Raw genomic sequence first — 19,691 nt, forward strand, 5'->3', positions numbered from 1 at the left:
AGAATCATCATGCTGTGGTTTCAGGGGATTGGTACCAAAGTCCCTTCACTTTGTCACTTCTATCCTCACTCTGACAAGGTCATCCACCAACTTTTGGCCTCCACAAGTCAAAGGCAAGGTACTGATTTTGTCCCTTGTCTTTTTTTTTTCCTTCCCCGTGGAAAATAGAATTTATCAGTGCCTTTTACAGCAGTCTACACTATTTCCCATCCTACATTACAGAGACTTGCAGTTAAAGGGGAAATGCTTTGCTTTTGAAAAACAAGAAAAGGATGTCTCTTGCCGAAAAATCCTAAAAATCCTACTTATATAAACAATGTCCCATTTCCAAAGCACGGTGATTTCTGAAGTTCAGCAAACAGACCGTCTGCCCTGCATTTACACAGACTCGCGTTCATTCATCACTTTCAAGTCTAATTACCAAGCCATTTCCCTCTTGGCAACCCCTAACGGCCAGAAGAATTAGGTTTTACATGGTCAGGATACTGAGGGTAACAAGTACCCATAACTCTCAGCAGCTGTGTAATTTGTAAAGTCTCCCAAGCTCTGTGTAGGCACGGGATTACTTCAAGGCAGACTTTGCTGCTCACACACTGCTCCATCTGGACCAGTCCTGCTTCAGTACAATCTGTCCTACAAAAAGTCATAACAATCTCTTTCAAAAGTATGGGGAAATAAAAGAAAAAGTCATAATCTTCTTGTGTAAGCAAATGCTAATTAGAACCACAAAGCAGAGAAAAAGGCTCCGTGCATCTCATGGTTCACCTCTCCTGATGCATGACTGCAGAAGTTTTTCTTTTCTCTAGTTCTCCTCTTCAAACCTCACTGTGACACCTCTATCTTTCTACCATCTTTTCTGCTGCAGGTTTATAATTTTTTCTTTAGAAACAGTCATGGTGAATGCCTCCCTTTTTCTCTACAGTCAGGCCACTGAACCACTAATTTTTCATTTTCAGTTCTCTCTAAACTTACTCTATCATCTCAACATAAATCAGAAAGAAATGGAAAAATCCTCCATGAGCATTAGAAGCTCAGAGTAACAGAACAAAATGCAGAAATGAACACAGCTCAAAGTATCTTTATGTCTTCACTACCATACTGGAAACTCAAGACCATTCAGAATCACCCTCTTGACTTCTTGCATCAAGGATAATCAGATTTTTATCTCAAGCCATTGCTCCTTACATTGAACTATTTTTCTTCAGAGCTGAAGGATTATATTTTCATAAACTGTCTTTTAAACTGGTATGTATCCAGTCCACATTCTTAATTCCTTGATTAATATGTATCAGTGTGTCAACTACGTGCAAAATAGGGAGGGTGTAGACAGACAAGAGAAAAATCCAGGAGCTTAGTTCATATCGATAAAACATATGGAACTTCTAAGCAGGTTGGATAAGAAATAATCTTTTCCAAATAAAACATTTTGACAATGAACAATGTGAATTACTATAATGTTTGCTGACTTCAAAGTATTGTTAGCTCTAACTAACAAACATACACAAATAGATTTTGTAAAACAAAACTGCTACACGAGACAGTTACATTAGATAGCGTGTTAGATGTAGCACAGTTATGGAATGAATTATGGCTTGGGAATGTGTAATAAATAAAAGACTGTGACATAACTGAGTGCAGCCACAGTGTTTGCACAATGGCTTGTGTAGTGACAGAATCCACTACCTGATGCAAAGGAGACAACGTTATTAATGGCCCAAACAAGAAAATGCCTTAACTTTGCCTACTTCTACACTCATTTAATTACAAAATCTATTAGTTCATATGCCCCTGCTGCTGAGAAGGGATTGTTTAGTGATCTCTACAGAAGGTTGGGAGCAAAACAACCACAAAAGCTTTAGTCAAATCTAAATAATGGGTTAATGAATACTTGACAGGCTGCTTTGAAGAACAAAAGCATCGAGGTTATTTCACATCTGTATTTCTGATCATAATTACATGTAAAATTAGTCCCACAACAGTTTCAGATTCTTTGGATTTCTGGACATGTCCTGGTAGGATCAGGAGAAGTTGCCTACCCAGGAGATATGGAATGCGGCACATCCTGCACAAAGCCCTCAGCATCCTATCAAGGATTTAAACCAAGAGGATTTAAACTCTCACAAAGCTGTATCACAGAGTGTTCTTCACTGCCAAGGCAAAGAAAACTAATTCAGCCAACAGAGGGAATGGGGAGACAATATAAACAGGTGTTTCCTTGAAAACTTCAGCACAGTTAGTAATAGTACAGGAAATGGATCTCCAGAGGCTACAAATCGTTAGCATCTCTAGTGCATTTGCAAATTCCTACTGTGCAAAGTCAGCCTGTAAAAAAAGGCCATTGCTAGTAAGTGCCTTGTCTGGTTTCCTATACCATTTAATTTCAGATGAATTTTATGAGAACTCTGCTACATATTTCACCTTCCCTCTGGTTCAGATTTGACAATGAAATATTTGTGTGTCCCACCCTGTTCTTTTTAAAGCTCCAAAACCAGATGTCTCAAGCACAACACAACTGCAGCAGGTCACACCACATTCTTCAGCAAGCTGTGCCAGGCCTACTACCTCCCACAGACAGTCCCAGGTAAGATAAAACCAAGTTGATTACTCCCTAAAAAAAGCAAACAAACAAACAAACTCACCACCTCCAGGGCACTGTGTGAAAAGACTGTTTAAAATGTATTATGGCTTAACCTTCCAAGAGGTTTGATCTTGATGAAGCGCTGGTTCTGGAAGCTAAACACATTAACAATTGCAGCGGGGGATGATATTTTTTCCCCCTCCACTGGCTTGATTCAAGCAAACAATTTTGCAATTTCTCTGTTGCTTCAGTGCATAGCACTTCTAGGAAGCTCACAAATTTCACAGCTGCATACATTGCACATGAGAAGGACTCTGAAGAAAACATCTTCAATCAAATTTTGCATTTTCAACAGTAAGAATGTTCATTTCTTAGCAGCTTTACGCTACATGTGACACCACCTCCTGCGACACAAATCATTTATTTGTGTCACCAAAACATCAAAATGACACCTGTTATCCTTCCCCGAAGATACAAATGCCCTTCTTGCAATACAAAAGAATCCGTAGGGATGCTGAGGGAGCTTTTGCCCCAGAAAAATGTTGAAGTTTGGATGTGCCTTTAAACAGGACAAATACTTTCTAATGCACCAATTTGGTAGCTTTTCATGCAAAATAAAACTGGATAGAAGTATTTGCTGCAACAGGAAGTAGCAGTTACATTTATAAGGAGGTATCCCTCAAGCAAGTCCACTTACAGAGCCTGTCAAATCTTAAATGCTGTAGTAGCAACTAAAAACTGCAATAATTCTACTTCAGACTAGCTGAACATCTCTTGGAATCATCACAAAGCAGGGTATTAAAAAAAATACTATTAGCTGTTTGCACAGTAATCCCTTCTTAATGTCACACATGAAAGACCACAATTGTTCCCAAGTCTTTTAATGAAGTTTTTCCCAGTCTGGCAAATCATTTAAACATAGGTGTAAATTTAGTTTTATGAGTTTTCTCCTTAGAAATTAGTGTTATGTAGCTTATGATCCTATTGTTTGCTTGATGGAGACACCAAATTAGGCCAGAGCAACAACCCTGGGAAAAGAAAGAAGTTAAGTTACTGGAAATAAAAGGTAAAACCACAGAAAAGAGCCAAAGAGTATGAGAACCAGTAGATTCATTCCTGCTAATGAAATGAGAAAGGAGGAACTCCATCAGCTTACCTGTTTATGCCAAGTTAAATAGGCTTGAGTAAAAGACACACATTACCCTTCTGTATAAAGAATGAAGATATTTAATAACATAATTCTAGAAAAGTAAATAAATTTGTGATTGTACAGTGTAAGAATAATTTATCAAGAAATAATATCTGTTGTTTTTGTAACATGATTACTTACTTTCCCCTTTCTACTGCCAAGGCATCTATTTCATCAAAGAAAAGAATTGAAGGAGATACTGCTCTGGCTTTCCTGAAGATCTACAAAAAAACAACAATTAAATACTCAGTTTTAAGGAAAGGAAGCTGTTTACAGTACACCATCACCCCCTGCACACCTCAAGACCTACAGAGCTTCACATAACAGGCATCAGCCTGTCTTGTCTTGGGTTGTTTTTATTTTAAAGCAGATTTTTTTTTAACAGTAGTAACAGCTGCCACAGGATCCCAAATTCAACCTGTATCACTAGATCGAGGCAGGAGAAAGCTAAATATCCCTGCTGCTTCATTTTCTTCTTTTCTTTTTTAAACTTACACCAGGAGTTTTTCAGAAAGTTTAATGGTCATCTCAAAAGTAGAGAAGAATTTGAAAGTCAAGGAAGCTTAGTATCTATCATTACCCACAGCCTGCCCTTTCTCACCTCTCTCACTGCTCGTTCAGACTCACCAACGTATTTATTCATCAACTCAGGCCCCTGAAAAATAGAAAATTAAAAAGCATGACACATTTGTATACAAAATGACTGAGACAATCTGCCAGCGCTACACTGGTCATACTCTGGTTACAAAAAATTCTGATATTTTGTCATTTGTAAGTCTTACAGGTGCATTTTTACTTACCCTCTACCTGAACCAAACTTTCTCCACCTATTTTAGTACCTATGCATGTTGGTTAGTCCTCTCCACCTGACACTTTGCCAGTACCTTCATGAGAAATGGAATTAACCAAGAAAACAAACACTGTGAGGTTCTTAAAAGTGCTCAACAACAGCACCAAGGGGTTGCAAATCAGCCAGAAGGACAAATCACAGTAGCATCACAGAAGGACAAATCACAAAAGCATTTACTTGCACTCTCAACCTGCCTCCTGCCCAACCAAGCACCACAGCAGTGACAAACTAATGTTTAACAGCACTTCTTTGAACCTGACACTCTGCAGGTGAAGCAAGAAGCTCCACAGCAGCACACGTGAAACCCATCCCTAGCAAGGGAGCTGTTCAGTGTCTGAGCTCATGCACATTCCTGCTCCTCTGCTGAGGCTGCCAAGAAGGATTATGAGTGCCAGCTGCTGTGGTCCCTGTTTATCCTCACAGCCCTGTCCACCAGGAACAGACTGAAGACCACAGGGTCAGCATTCCAGTCTTGAACAAGTACTTACAATTATAAAAAGTAAAACAATGGCAAATTCTCAGAGTATTTTCTGTTCTGCTGTATCCTGTAGGATAGGTTGCTTAAATAATGCTTCCTAATGGGCCTCAGCTTCTCCTGGGATTGGAAATGACTCATTGACTTCAGCCTGGTTTGCATCAACACTGACCTGCAGCCACAAACAAGGATCATTATCTGCTACCCTGAACGAAAAGAGCCAGTGGCTCCAATCTATTTTCCAGGCAACAACAGGTGTTCCTGTAATTTCCCCAAAAGAAACAACATCCTTCACAGTCAGAAAGCTGAACCACCTCCTCCCAGCTGTGGGTGCCTTCAGGTAACAGCCCAGAGCATAAGGCAGCTTTAACAGCAGGTATGTCACAATTAAGAATGTGTGGCAGACACACATTTTTATGCACTAGCATTGACAGAGCCTCTGTTACAAGCCCTCTTTGAATGGGACCATCTGGACTTTGTTCCCAGGTCGGTGGAACACAGATTCATCACTCTAAAAATGCAGCACACTGGTTTCTGCAGCCTCCCCTCTCCATGATCATTTTCATTCCTGCAGTAACAGTTAATGCACTGACTTTACATTGACACTGGAAAACACCTGTGCTCATGTAGGGGTAAAAAAATATATCCTCTGAAAAGCAAAGCACAAGTTATCTAATACCAGCAAAGCATCCAGACATAAACACCATTTTTATTTCTTTCTTTTCAAAGATTTGACCTTTATCCGAAGGACGAGGTGAGTGCAGCAGCCAGACCTAGAGCACCACACAGGCCAAAGCCACACTGTAAGGGTTGATAGGGCTGAACTGTATGAAAGGTAAATTATACAATTAGCATTGTTCTCTTTCAGCAACATCCACCCTTAAAGCAACTGCTGTGGCAGCTAAAGTTAAAGACCTGGAGGCCTCCAATGACTGCAAAACTGGAGTCTGGTGGGTACCTGCATGGAAACAGAATTATTCTCACACAAAACCGAGGAACGCAGGAAAGACAGAAGGGAAGAAGAAGGTGAGGAGAGAAACACAAAAAACAAGGTGAGAGAGAGAAGCACAAAGCCTTTTGCTGCTATTGACACCACCCATGAGGAGCGTGCAGCAGTTAGTGAGGGCCAGACTGCAGCTCAGAGACAGCCCAGCTGCTCCAGGCCCTCGTGGCTCATCACACTCAGGGCAGATGAGGAATCCGATAGCACGGCCCTGACAAATCCTTAAGGAACGAGAGCAGAGTCCTCTTTTTCCATCCAGCTCTCTGTCACAATGAGAAAACGCTGCAGACTTTACCCAAAATTACAGATCTCTCTCACTAACTTTTCCTTGGAGTCTGTGGACCTTCCCTTTCATGCCCTTATTCCCATAAGTAATCTTTATTCATATCAGTATTCCCATGGAAACCAACATCACATGCATCCGTGCCAACGGTGTGTTCCTCTCCTATGACTCAACATTAAACAGCCTGACATTTTCTTTTGTCTCAGCAAAAAAAACCCTTAAACTCAAAACTATTCTATTTGAGCTTTAAGGTACAATATAATTTCAGATGCTTGTAGTTTTATTTTTAATTAAGCATTAAAATATGATGAAGGCAACATCAAAGCAATAAATATGTTTTAAATGTTTCACAGATAATTATTTTGAATGCAACTTTTTGCTGTAAGCTTTGACATGAAGTTTTTCTCCGTTTTTCTCTTCATTAAGCAGCAACTCCAGGTGAAAGAACACTACATGTTAATGACCTGTGCCTCCTTGTGCAGAATTTTCATGAAAATTGGTTTGAAAGTCTTCTAGTTCACCCTTCATGAGGGGTATAAGAACTCCATTTGAGTGTCATGGTTTTTATTGCGAGCAGCTCAGAATCCTTATTGTCCACGTCAAGAAAAGGAAAGGCTCCAAAGTAAGAAAAAGCACACACAAAAGAGGAGGAATTGCTGTACAATTCAATCATGCAAACACTGAAAACCACAACACAAAAACTAGAAATATTCAAAGCATCTGGAGGTAGCAAAAGAACTGGGTGATTTCTGATCCCACCTGAGCTGAGCCTTTGCCTTACCCTGTCTGCACCTGTACTGTCCTTTAGCTCAGATTCATGGCAGCTCTTATTTGAAAAAAAAACAACTGCAGGACATGCAGTCTGCAGGCCATCACAAAGTCACTTGCTGGCAGCTGATACAGCTTCTCATTTCCATAAAGCTCACCTTTAGCAGACTTTCTTTGGAGGCCACTGAAGAAATACCAGGAGAGTTTTCAAATTTTATTTTTCAGTGCTTTTCTAAATGCTTTAAAAATCAAATGACATGAGCTTGACTTAGCAAGCTGACATTTGTTGAAAGACCATTTCTGGCCAAGGGGTGAGAATATGGATTCTTTTTAAAAGCTTTTTATAGCTGTTGATAGACTGACCAAGAGGTGGTAGTAAAAAATGGGCCAGTTTAATGCTGCACAGTTCTGTTCTCATCTGCAACAAGTCATCTTCCATACAAGCAGACATGAAGAAATAAAACCTGTTTCTTGTGATCATTTGCACAGGGACTCCAAAACCAGCAAAAGATTTGGAGCAGAAAATTGGCAGAAGCAGTTGTAGCTTAGCCATGCATATAAGCATTTGTGAGCTAGAGTCCAGACTGACAGTAAAAAATCTGCCAATTCAGGCCCACTGGATACTGCTGAGGTTTCTTTATTCAGCCTCAAAGTAGAGAGAGTTTCCAGGCATGCTCTGCTTAAAGACTATTCCATCCCCACTTACAAGACATATCCCTGTGTATCATGAAACCTTTTACTTGCTTATGGTCTGGATTGGATGAATTTTAATTTCTTTTTTATTTTAATAAAATCCAAATTTTTTTGCATTTAAAATATTATCAGAATCAACTCTTGAAAGATTAACTGCACAGACGATAAAACCCCAGTATACATGCAGCAACATGAGATAAGCTTGTGCACACATGGTTTTGACAGAAGTTCTCAAAGCGGTTTTAAACTGCAAGAGGGACATCTGCTATCCTGAAGTTAAAGAGTATCAGTCATTTTTCAGTGCAGGGCTTAAGACCACTTGCAGATTTTTTCCACCACTTGGGTAGGAAATTTAGTCAGTGACTTCTCTTACATGTTTTTTTTTTTTTTTTTCCCCCCATTCTTTTGACAATCAGGCAAGTTATGCACTTAGGCTTTCTGAGTCACATGGGCACAGCTCCAGATGTCTCCAGCACACAGCTCAGTCTAGACTCTTCAGAAATACCCTGATAACCTCACATACGGGTTCTGGGCTCTTACACAGACACATTAAACTGTTAGCCACAGAGTATAATTCCTGTGTCCTAAAAATCCAACTAGAGAGTTTGTATCTCATCTAATAGATTACTACTCTAGATTATTACTACAAGATAATGAACAATTCCCTCTTTTCCATATTCAAAGCAAAAATTATCATACACTAAAGTATCAGTCATAATCAATATTTAATTTCAAATGATGTCTCTAGAAACTGAGCTCTGTATTGTGAATCTCAGAAAAAACAAAAAAAAAAAAAAAAGAAAAGACAGAGGTACCAAAATTATTTTTCAACTGTTCACACTGTGTTCCTAGGGCAATGTTCACTGCCCACAGTCACACACTGGCATCTGAGTTAGATATTCACATTAACTGATTTGGGCAGACAGCCATTCACCTCTCAGGTACCATGTGCTTATTTCTCTTAAGACTGCAGGAGAAGCTTAGACATCCAGCTCAGAGGAGCAAAGTTTGATCCCACCCCACCAATATACCCTTCATACAGTTAAAACCAGCATCTTTTTTTAATTCTTTCCAGTTTTGACACTGAAAGTGAGATAAAGTCATGGAATCACAGAATGGCCTGGGTTAGAAGAGTCCTTAACGATCATTTAGTTCCAACCTCCCTGCCAAAGGCAGGGACACCTTACACCAGACCACGTTGCTCAGACCCTCATCCAACATTATCCAGGGATGGGTAACCCACAACTTTTTTGGGCAACCTGTGCCACTGCCTCACCACCCTCACAGTAAACAATTTTTCCTAATCTATCTAATCTAAATCTACTCTGTTCCATTTTAAAACCATTCTTCCTTATCCTGTCACTACATGCTCTTGGAAAAAGCCTTTCTCCATCTTTCTTGTAGGCTCTGTTTACGTTCTGGAAGGCCACAATTAGGTAACTCCTAAGCCTTCTCTTCTCCAGATTGAACAATCTCAATTCTCTCTGCCTTATGCTCTATTCTAACAACACTGAAGAGACTCAGAAATTAGTTATTGAGTCCTTTGGCACTGTAATCTCCATGGCAAAATGCTATTCCATCCCTCCCACAGTCCAACCAAAGCAGCACATGAGTCAGGGCAGCTGCAGGGAAGCAAGTTAACAAGATAAACACTGAAACTTCCTTTATTTTAACAGTAAGGCTCTTTCTAAGGCAGAGGCTGTACATGTGTGATTTGGCAATTGGTTACGCTGCATAGAAAAATATTTGCTCAGAAAGCGCATTCTGTTTGCTTGTTAAGAATAAAGCCTGCTTCTTCTCTTTCAGGGCTGCTTAAAGATTTAATCTGCATCACTCCCAGCTTCTCAGCACATGCAAACCCCAGACTGAGCACCATGCACCATTTTAATCACTTCCTCTCCCTCTGCCTCACATTCCAGAGGACCTTAAAAACTTGTTGACACCTGCCCGGGGTTTGAAAAACTTCAGTTTCAGCAGGTGCTTGTGGGCTCCAAAGTATTTAAGGGAGCAAACTGGCAAAACCCTGTTATCCCCAATCCCTGCAGTGGAGCTGTTACAAGCAGAATGTTCAGATTGAAAAGGCAACTATAATATCCAATTTTCATGCCTCAAAGTCCACTTGTTTGCCATTTACCTTGACCAGCAAACTCCAACAACAGTCTTCGGAGGCTTCCTTACACAAGAGAGAAGCCAGGATTTGCACTGCAGAATGAACTGACTGGAAACATTTAATTACAATCACTGCATGCACCAGTGCCTTCGGAGTGCCTCTGGCATCAATGGGGAAGGATCCATGCAGGATCAAAAATCACACAGCAAAACCACACAAAATGAGCCACCCCTGCTGCAAAACTTATTTGCTGAGACTTCACACCTTCAGCAGCAACCCACTCCTCCATTGGTAACTTGAAGAGAGAGAGAGAAACTAAGTGCTAATAAAAAAATAAATGTGCAAGGTAATTGAGAAGGGACAAAGAGATGAGAATTATATTTAACCATTTTCTGCCTGCATCTTCACTTTTGGTAAGCTTATGGTATGAATGGATGAATGATTTATTTTTAGTTGAGTAAAATATGCAGAGACCTTCAGGATGAAAAGCTCAAAGTATCTCAACTTGTTATCCCTAGTAAAAAATGTCAAATTTTTCAAACATAGTTACTTTTACTATCTGCTAATTAACTAACAATTTATTGTATATGTGTTACTCTGGATATTTCTAGAAATTTTATCAAATGTTTGCCAAAATTTCTCATAAAACCACAATGCTTCTGCATTTTTCATCTTAAATGCTTTGCTTTTAAACTACTTACATCACCAAGCTTTCTTATTTCAGGCTTCTGCTCACTGAAATCCCCATCAAAAGGCTAAGCTATCTCCCCAAAACTCAGTGACAGTTCTGCACAAAGCAAAGCAGTCGACCTTTCCAAGCCTCATTAATCTGTTGGAGCTGCCACAGCCAAGAGCTGAAGGGAAAAGCAGAGGAAACTTGAATTGGAAAATATTTTGACATAATTGACCCAGATGACAAACTAAGCTTAAGCACATGTCAAGCACGGGGAGTGGTACAAAAGCATCGGCTGGGTGATACAGGAAGCTAAACCAAGCCAAGGTGAAGTCAGAGCCCTGGGAACAGTGTATATTTTTGTAATTACTGCTCATTGAAAAAAGAAAAGATTCCTTCAGCCCAAGCTCTTAAGTAACAGCAAATAAAAGGTCAGGAATATTTTCTCTTTTTTTTTTTTTTTTTTTTTAAATCACACTGTAGCTGGATCTCCTAACCAATGTTTCAAATTAAAGTTTAAGAACAGTATAGTTCACATCATCTGTACCAGTGGTTTGCTCAGTGCTGACATCCTTAAACACCCCTTACTGTCACAGGTGGGTTTGGTTTTTTTTTGTTTTGTGTGGTGGGGTTTTTTTCAAGTACTGCTTTATCCTGTTTACAAAAATTACCGTGTCTCACTTAGCTGAACTGCAAGGCATTTAACCCTTTAAAATTTAAGCTGGTTTTTGTCACTACCCCTACGTGAGGCTTTGCCTTACTTTTGATTTTAAACCGACAAATGTTAAAAAACACTAAGCAGCAAGAGGAAAAATGATGTTTCTAAACCTTCACAAGCATATAGAAGTTACATATTTTTTCTTACTATATATCTTAAAAACTCAGGTAATCTGCTTGTTGGACAGAAAACAAAACTCCAAGTCCCCATGGATCAGACCACTACAGCTGGGTGATAAAGTTTATCTGGATGGGTACCCTGATGGTGCCTCCCAGCCTGACATCTTAAGACCAGATACCAGTGTTCATTCTGGAATAGGTTAAAACTAAAAAAAGCTCAATGGTATTTTTATTTAGTAGTAAAGTTAATGACCTAAATAGCACAATAATAAGGAGGAGGGGGGAGGGAATTCCACACAGACTCTCTACAAATTGCCTCCCAAAAAAGCAACAGAAAATCTGTAAGGAAAAGTAATACTCATTTGATTCTTAGCACAATACAATGACACAGGATTTCCTAAAAATAAAATAAACAAAGAAATTTAAAGCTGAAGAGGGCAGTTGTAACACATCTAAATAAACTAAGATACAAGACAAATGCGGAGATAATTATCTATGCCATACAGCAAGATAGGTGAGTTTCTTCCAAAACTGTAATATCACCACAAAAATCCTAGTGGTCTCACAAAAAATATAGTTCAAAAAAACCAGCGAGTCAAAGCTGACCCTAAGTGCAGGAACTGTCAAAACAGTCCACAGAAATACCTACCACATAAATAGTCAAAAGAGGGAATACAGTGACAAAGGGCTTCATTTCCTTCATGTTCAGTTTCAGAAAGCTAGATGACATCTAGAGCAAAAATGTCAGAGAGACAGGTTGTATGTAACAAAGTGTCATCAGCCTGGCAGAAGCTGAAAGTTATACCGCCATCATATTCAAAGGATAGGTCCAATACCTGTATATAAGGGGTTTTTCTTACTATCACAAAAAATGCATAAAGCACATTTCAGAAGAAAATCACAAATTTTGGTACAAGCACAAGAGGATTGTGAAAGACAAAAGTGCAGAGAAGGCTGACTGAAACAAGTAGTCAGTCAGATCAAAAGCTGTTGATAAGTCAAGACTGATGTTCAATCCTGCAGAATGAAAAAATTATTCTAATCCATTCCTTCACACAGTCTTACACTCGCTTGTATCCAGGAGTGCAAAACATTGAAAAATCTCCAAGCAGCTGAGAACAATTCAGTTGCCTTTTCTGTAACAGAGGTTTGGAGGGGGGAATAATCCAGATGCCCACTAAAACCTGAAAAGCCTCAGTGCTACAAGAGATATAGAAAAAGGGGTTGGCAGGAAGGAGCAGGAAGGGCCGTCCCCTGGAAAGTAGCTGACAACCTCCTCCCCAGTAAATTTAGCAGATACATTGTATTAGATACAAAGAAAGTCAAGAGAAAGAACAAAAATAAACTATTCCCCCTAGGAATTATATGCAAGATTGCTTTGTAAAACAAACCAACCAACAAGCTGCTTTGCTCTGGAAAAGCAAAAGGTCACCAATCTTGGTGCAAATACAGCTATAAAAAGTTTTTGGCCAAGTATCAAAGACCATGTTTACAAAAGGGCAGCATTCATTGTAACACTAACCATTCAAACCTCACAATAGATTTCAGGAGAGAACAGGATGCAACGTCAAACATCTGTTATCACGTTATTTTCTTCAGCTCCTCTGCCCAGAAATGACATGGAGACTCAGCCCATCTCCCAAACCTCACAAGAGGCCAGTCAGACATGTGCCAGAGGCTGCCTTGTGACAGCTCCCCATGCCCAAGACAGATGGAAAGGTCACATTCAAACAGTTTGCTCATAACCCAGCTGAAGCATCTCACTGAACAGAGTCGGCTGTCCAAACTGCACAGACACATCTGGCAAACAAAGCCTTCCTGGAGGCAGGCTAGGGCAGGGGCCATACCTTCGGCACTGAAGCAGAACAGCCAGCTCAGACAAGGACAGTACATCCAGCATTGATGGCAGCTGGGACTTACTGTGCCCATAGCTCTTACATGCAGCGTGCAGACACAATAGGTGCAGCCTTCCGAAAATCACCGAACCGAGCAAGCATTGCATGTAACAGAATCGATTTCCTCTCAGGCTTCACAGACAAAGGGAGAGGCAGCATCCAGCAGCAGGCTCCCACAGCTAGAGCTGTGCCTCCTGCCTGCAGCCCCTGCTCCAGAAGAGCCCAAGAACCTCTGCCCTCTGCACTATCCCAAAAGAGTATCCTACAAGCTGTACAGCAGACACTTTTCATCAGAATTACTTACTTGAGAGAGACTGGAAGGAAAATGCAAGTCTGAAAAGTAAATCATCAAGAATTGCACTTTCATTTTAAAATGCCTGATGCCAGTTCCAGGGATGGATATCCAAGACATAATGTAGAGAAGGAGAAAATAAATAGGGCTCTAAGCAAGAAAAGAAAAATCCCCTCTCAAAAACACCTCAACAAAACAAACCAAAACCCCACATATTCATCTACTTTGGATTTATTGCAGGAACACTTGCAGTGGAAATTAATGCATGCCTGTTGCGCTTGAAAAAGTGCTACAGATGATGTTCAACACATTTAGTACATGATGGATGTTGCCTTTTTCTGTCCAGGAAACAAATGTGAAGTTAGAGTAAGTGGGCTATGTTCCCTTCCTGGAGTCAACATGTCCAAGGTTGGACATGCTCCAAAGATGTACTTCTTGAAACATCTGTACATTGAATATTTGACCAGTTCCAGGCCAGGGGATTTAAACCAACTGGGAATCACAGGCAATTTCCTTGAGCTAGACACTTCTGCAGCTTTTCAATAATGGGGAATGTTGCACGTGCAGAACTCCACCATGGAAAAATGCTGCATTACTGTACACCAGCATTTCCCATCATTACACCTTTGGACACCTCCTGGTCAGCATGAGCCACCCTTCACTTTCAGACAATTAACTGCATCAGTAAAACTGTCTGACAGTGCCATGATTGAGGGATACAAGATAGCAACAACATCCATATTCAACTGTTTTTTGTTTTTTTTTTTTTCCCAGACTGGTACCTTTTTTTCCTCACCCTCCCAGTGCTTAGGGCAAGACAAAGAGGACTGTTTTCTTTTAAGCAGAGGCGGAGGTAAAGGTTACCTTGTTTACCAGTAACTCTGGAGCACAAAGAACTACTTTGTCTTTATGGAAGAGGCAGTAAAGGGAGTGTTTCTTAAGGGCTGAGGTTTCCAAGGCTGCCCTTGTTGATGTGACTGTGACCCAGAGGGTTGCCTGTAATCCCAGAGAGCCCGGGCAGTGAAGGGCTGTTGGCTTTAGGGTCAACACAACTGCCTCTGCTCCCAGAAAGGATCCATAGCTACAGTATGCCTGAAAGGATGGGAGGAGGAGGAAGCTGTGCAGAAACTAACACAGGAGGCTTTGTGAGTAAAGAGATGGTCAACAGAGAAGGGGATGTGATCTTACTGCTGAGGAGGAGATACTTTCAACATACTTAAACAAATGTTTTTTCTTGCACTTCATTAACATTCTGACACAGCTGCAAGACTACCCCATGTGGAATCACTCTGCTATCTTTTTTTTATCTTTCCTATGCAGTGAAGGTCAGTATTATTATTAAATAACTTCCATTCATGTGTTTTCCATACAACCCAAAGTGATCAATTACACTGATTCATAGGCAACGAAATCCAAAATTTTTCTATTCTAAGTGTTTCTTAACGCTGAGAGAATATCCCATTTATACAAGAGTACTCAAGATATAACTGATTTTTCAAGCTTTCTGAAAACTGATGAAGTAGAACTATTTCCCCAGAAAAAAGACAAATAGGACAAGAAAAATCTGTAATGAAACACAGTGAGATAGAGTGACCTTCCTGAGGAATGAAAAGGAATGTAAGAGATTAGATGATATTTCCATGCACGCAAGTAATTATTACAATAACAGCAGCTATCCACTATCCAGAGTCACTTTTCATTTACATTGCTTTAATTGCAGTATAAATATTGTTGCCACTTTTAGAAAGACTTTAAGCAATGCCAATATTTAAGACCTCACTCCACAGCTTACCCATCCATCCAACATCTGTGCTGTGACAAAATAAACAACAATTCTTTTAACAGCATACAAGAAAACACAAACTTACTTGATATTTACAAGGTGTTTGCTGGAGCATATATAGGGATCAAACACTACGAGCCACTGGATTTTAACACTGGAAATTGGTAAAGCCATCAGTTGTTATGCAGGAGTTAAGAAAACGTGAGTGTGAGTGGCCTACCTTCACTGCCAAGAAGTTGAGGCCACTTTCATGAGCCAAAGCTTTTGCTATCATGGTTTTTGAGCACCCAGGAGGTCCATAAAGCAGGACACCCTTGGGAGGCTGGATCCCCATTCGGATGAAGGACTCTGGATGTTTGAGAGGCCATTCCACTGCCTGCTTCAACTTCATCTTGACATCTTCTAGTCCTCCTATGTCTGACCAAGATATCTGCAGAATAGAGCATTTTTGCTGAATTCAGACCATGGAGAAGAACTATTGAAAAAGTAAACAAATCAAAAATGCCCTGTAGTGTACCGGTTCTTTAATGAAGTTGTTTTTAATGAGTCACTTCTTCAAAAAGTCTTTATTAAACAAGAAGCACAAGATAGACTTGTCAGGAATACATAAAGGCATGTGTTATGTCCTCCCAAAAAAGCAGACAGATCTAAAACCTGCCACACCTCTTCCTACACAGCTGTCAACAAGCCTGAGACTTTTCTCCACGTCTTCCCAGTCTGCTCTTCCTCTGGTCACCATCCACTCCCATTCACTTCAAATATTAAACATGCCAAGGCACACCTAAATCAAATGATCTTCTGCCTTAAAACACTCTTCCAGAAATTTGCTCAACATAAATCATTCTTCTGGAAATTCAGTAATATGTAAAAAGCAAGCAGAGTGCTGCTGAGAGATAAGGCACTGCCTTTCCCCTGAGCTGAAATCTGGTGTCACCCTTGGTTTGTCCCTATTTTCTCCTGATGCCAGGACAAGGAGTGGAAACTAGAAGTAGACAGTCTCTGAGAAAGGTAATTTAGTCTGCTATTGAAGTGGATGAAAAAAAGCATTTGGATATGGTGCAAGCACTTTTATTTAAGACCAAGCAAACTTCAAATAAAATAAAATTTCTCTTAGATTGTCAGACTTTGACATAGAATAAAATTACAAAGAGAGCAGAGAGCAAACAGCAAACATAACAAAAGTTTGTGTTTATGAGTCGGGTATGAAATAGTGTGACTATTCATAGTCACATAGTGTGACTAATTTAATTTAAAAAGATGTATTACCTACCCTTACAACCACTGATTCTATGTAGAAGCTTTTTAAACTGCACAGAACTAAATTTGACACTCTTAGACAACTTTTTCTCAGGGAATAAGACAATATAAGTTTGTTCTCCTTTTTTCAGTATCAATCCTTACTCATACCTGGCAAAGCATGGATTAGTCATTCTATCATCATGTCTTTCTATCTAGACAAAGATTTTGTCAAACATGAACAAGACCATCTTGAAATTAATTAGGCCATCATGAATTCCCTGTAAGTTTCAGCAACAGAAGGCAAGATCTATTAGCAGTACTTTACATGCACGTAAAAAGACAGGGAGAAAACGCTTAAATGTTACTTTTACTCTCTTAAATATTCAGTCATGTACCCTCTGCAAATTTTCAGTCTACTGAATATCAGTCAGACATCGTTCAAGTGACTTTTCAGACCCACTATGTCATTTAAAACCAGCACAAGTGACAGAATTGTACAGAAAAGGTGAAGCAAGGTCACTTCACATGAAGGATGTTTTCAGCAATCTGGAGACTTATTCTGACTTTGCCTACATTTTAAATTCTGACAGTACAAGGCGTGGAATTGGTGTGGCAATAGTATTAAAAGCAAAAACAGCTAATAAACCATTACCTTCACATTCTGGTGAATTCTAAACAGAACAAACTTGTCCTCATTTCAAAAGGAGAGAGATAAATGTGGGGGAGAGGGGAGGGGAGAGTGTTTGGGGAATAGTCTATCAGCAATAGTTGCACTGATCTCACCTGCACAGGAACTCAAAGGAGAGGTTTTGCAACACCAGCAATGAGGTGTGATGTTCTGTCACTGTGGAAATGGCTTTAAAGATTAGCCTTGGCACTGGACTCACACATGGAAAACCAGCTCTCTGCTGCAGCATGTATGACACCAACATTTCATTACTGCTGCAATCTTAAGCTCTCCCCAGGTCAACAGAACTCAGAGTACAATGCAGAGCAGCAGCTCCCCAGAGGTTATTAAGTACCAGTAATAAAGAAATAAAGCAGACAGGCAAAGGATGTCTTATCCAGAATCTTTTGCCTGCAAAGACACAAATCTGAGTGTTGAATTACACTAAAGGGAGTGAAAGAGGCAAGCAAAACCCAGAGCACTCTCTGAAAAAAATTTCATAAAGACCCATAGGAGAGGGAGGAATGGCAACTGCAGTACAATTCTCCAAAGAACTGCAGTATTAACTTCCTGATTTATAATGTGCATCCTCTCTCCCCCAAATCCCTGCTGCAGAAAAAGCAGCCTTCTAAAAAGGTTGTGACACACAGCAAAGTTCAAGAAAGGCTCTGTAAAAATGGAAGGCAAGATGCTACACAGAACTACGCAGCAAGGATCTTACTTTTGCCTTGGTCACGGCCAACACAATTCAGACACAAGAGGAAGGAATTGTGGCTCTATTCAGAAGTTACTTTGAACTCTTGTCATTTGATTGGCACATGGCTACTGCAAAGCAATGAAATATGAAAGGGCCCCGCCATCTGAAAAATGAAGTTTTAAAAAAAAAAAATCTCATGTATGTTAATGGTTTTACTTGTAACTAACTACATGGGCCAAAGATCCCATCCACACCAAGGGGGATGCCAAGTGAGTACCGTATCTGCAATAAATACCTAAAAAGCTGATATTATTAATGTAGTTCAAATTCCTGTCTTCTCTTTGGGAAAAAAAATCTCACATCTTATAATTTATTTAGTGTTTGAAGTTATTTTTAGCAAGGATTTTTTAGATTACAGCATTCACAGAATATTTTTATATGGAATGGACCCTAAAGATCATCTAGTTCCAAACTCCCTTCCTCTGGTAGGTGATATGGGAGGGCACAAAACCTGTTGCACCCAGATTACTTTAGAATCTACTTTAAACTCACCCCAGGCAGTAAGCAGATGGCTTGAAATTTACCCTACATCTTCAGAGAATATGCATTACTTTGTGGAAATGCAGGTCCTGTCAGCACAAAAGTAATCTCCACTATGTTGTTAATAAAATAAATGAATTCCAGTAGTACTCCAATAATTCAGTGGGTGTTTAACAAATAAAACCAAGTGACAATCAAGGAAGCCACTAGCAGGATGGCTTAGTGGACAAGAGGAGCCTGAGGAGTAGATTGACCAGGACTGAGAAGAGATTTCCTGCAATATCTCAAGACCTTGCTTCTACCTGCCTATTGTGCTGTTGGGCAGCATTCCACCTGGCTCCAAAGGGGCTGGAGTGCCTGAGAGGCACAGCAAAGCCTGCAGCACAATGTGCAAGGCAAGAATCAGTAACTCTGGCTTTCAGCAGAGCCACTTAGCCTTGAGGATACTGGTGCCATGACACCATTTCCAGGAAAAGCTGTCTGGAGCCAGCCCAGGCAATTCCACCCTGCACAGCATGGACTCTCTTAGCAAGCTAAGTGTGACATCCGAGCTGGCTGTGTGCAGCATCTGGTTCACGGATTTTATTTCTCATTCCTGTAAGTTTGGGAATGAGGGTCTACAGTTGTGCAATCTAATTCCCAGATAACTCCTTTCTATGCAATGAAACATAAATGTTTTCTTCTAGGGCTTGGGGAGCTGCTGAGGAACACCAACACAACTGCTCACAGAATCAGGATTTAGTCAGATTAAATACAAAATTATTTTGCTCAATCTTCTTAACATAGATCAGAGCTGCCTTAAACCAGATCAGTTCCCCAGGCCAGTTTATGTTGGGTCTGCTACTGAGCTACTATAATATGTAATTAAGAGGGCAGTGAGCATGGTAAAGATGAACCTGGCACCACCAAATGAACTGTTCATATAATGACAGTCACCTGACAGGTGACTGTTTGGCAGTCATAATCAGCCTACAGCATTGAATTCTGCCTTCACTTAAAACCATGTAATACCACTGAAGGCATTCAGGCCACATTTACATAAAAATCGGAGCAATCAAACTGTTCACAGCTTTGTTTCAACACACTTTGGTTATAAATGCTAACAGCTGATTTCTCCTT

General features: G+C 40.1%; 1 protein-coding gene across 1 annotated transcript in view; it reads right to left on the reverse strand.

The window, feature by feature from the left end:
- SPATA5 (spermatogenesis associated 5) overlaps window positions 1–19,691 on the reverse strand; it is a 161,959-nt gene that overhangs the window by 121,139 nt on the left and 21,129 nt on the right. Inside the window, 3 exon segments of the mRNA XM_053975256.1 lie at window positions 3,909–3,988; window positions 4,369–4,422; window positions 15,650–15,859. Coding sequence (XP_053831231.1) covers window positions 3,909–3,988; window positions 4,369–4,422; window positions 15,650–15,859 — 344 coding nt within the window.

This window comes from Vidua macroura, chromosome 4 (genome assembly GCF_024509145.1).
Source record: "Vidua macroura isolate BioBank_ID:100142 chromosome 4, ASM2450914v1, whole genome shotgun sequence".
Taxonomy (NCBI): Eukaryota; Metazoa; Chordata; class Aves; order Passeriformes; family Viduidae; genus Vidua; species Vidua macroura.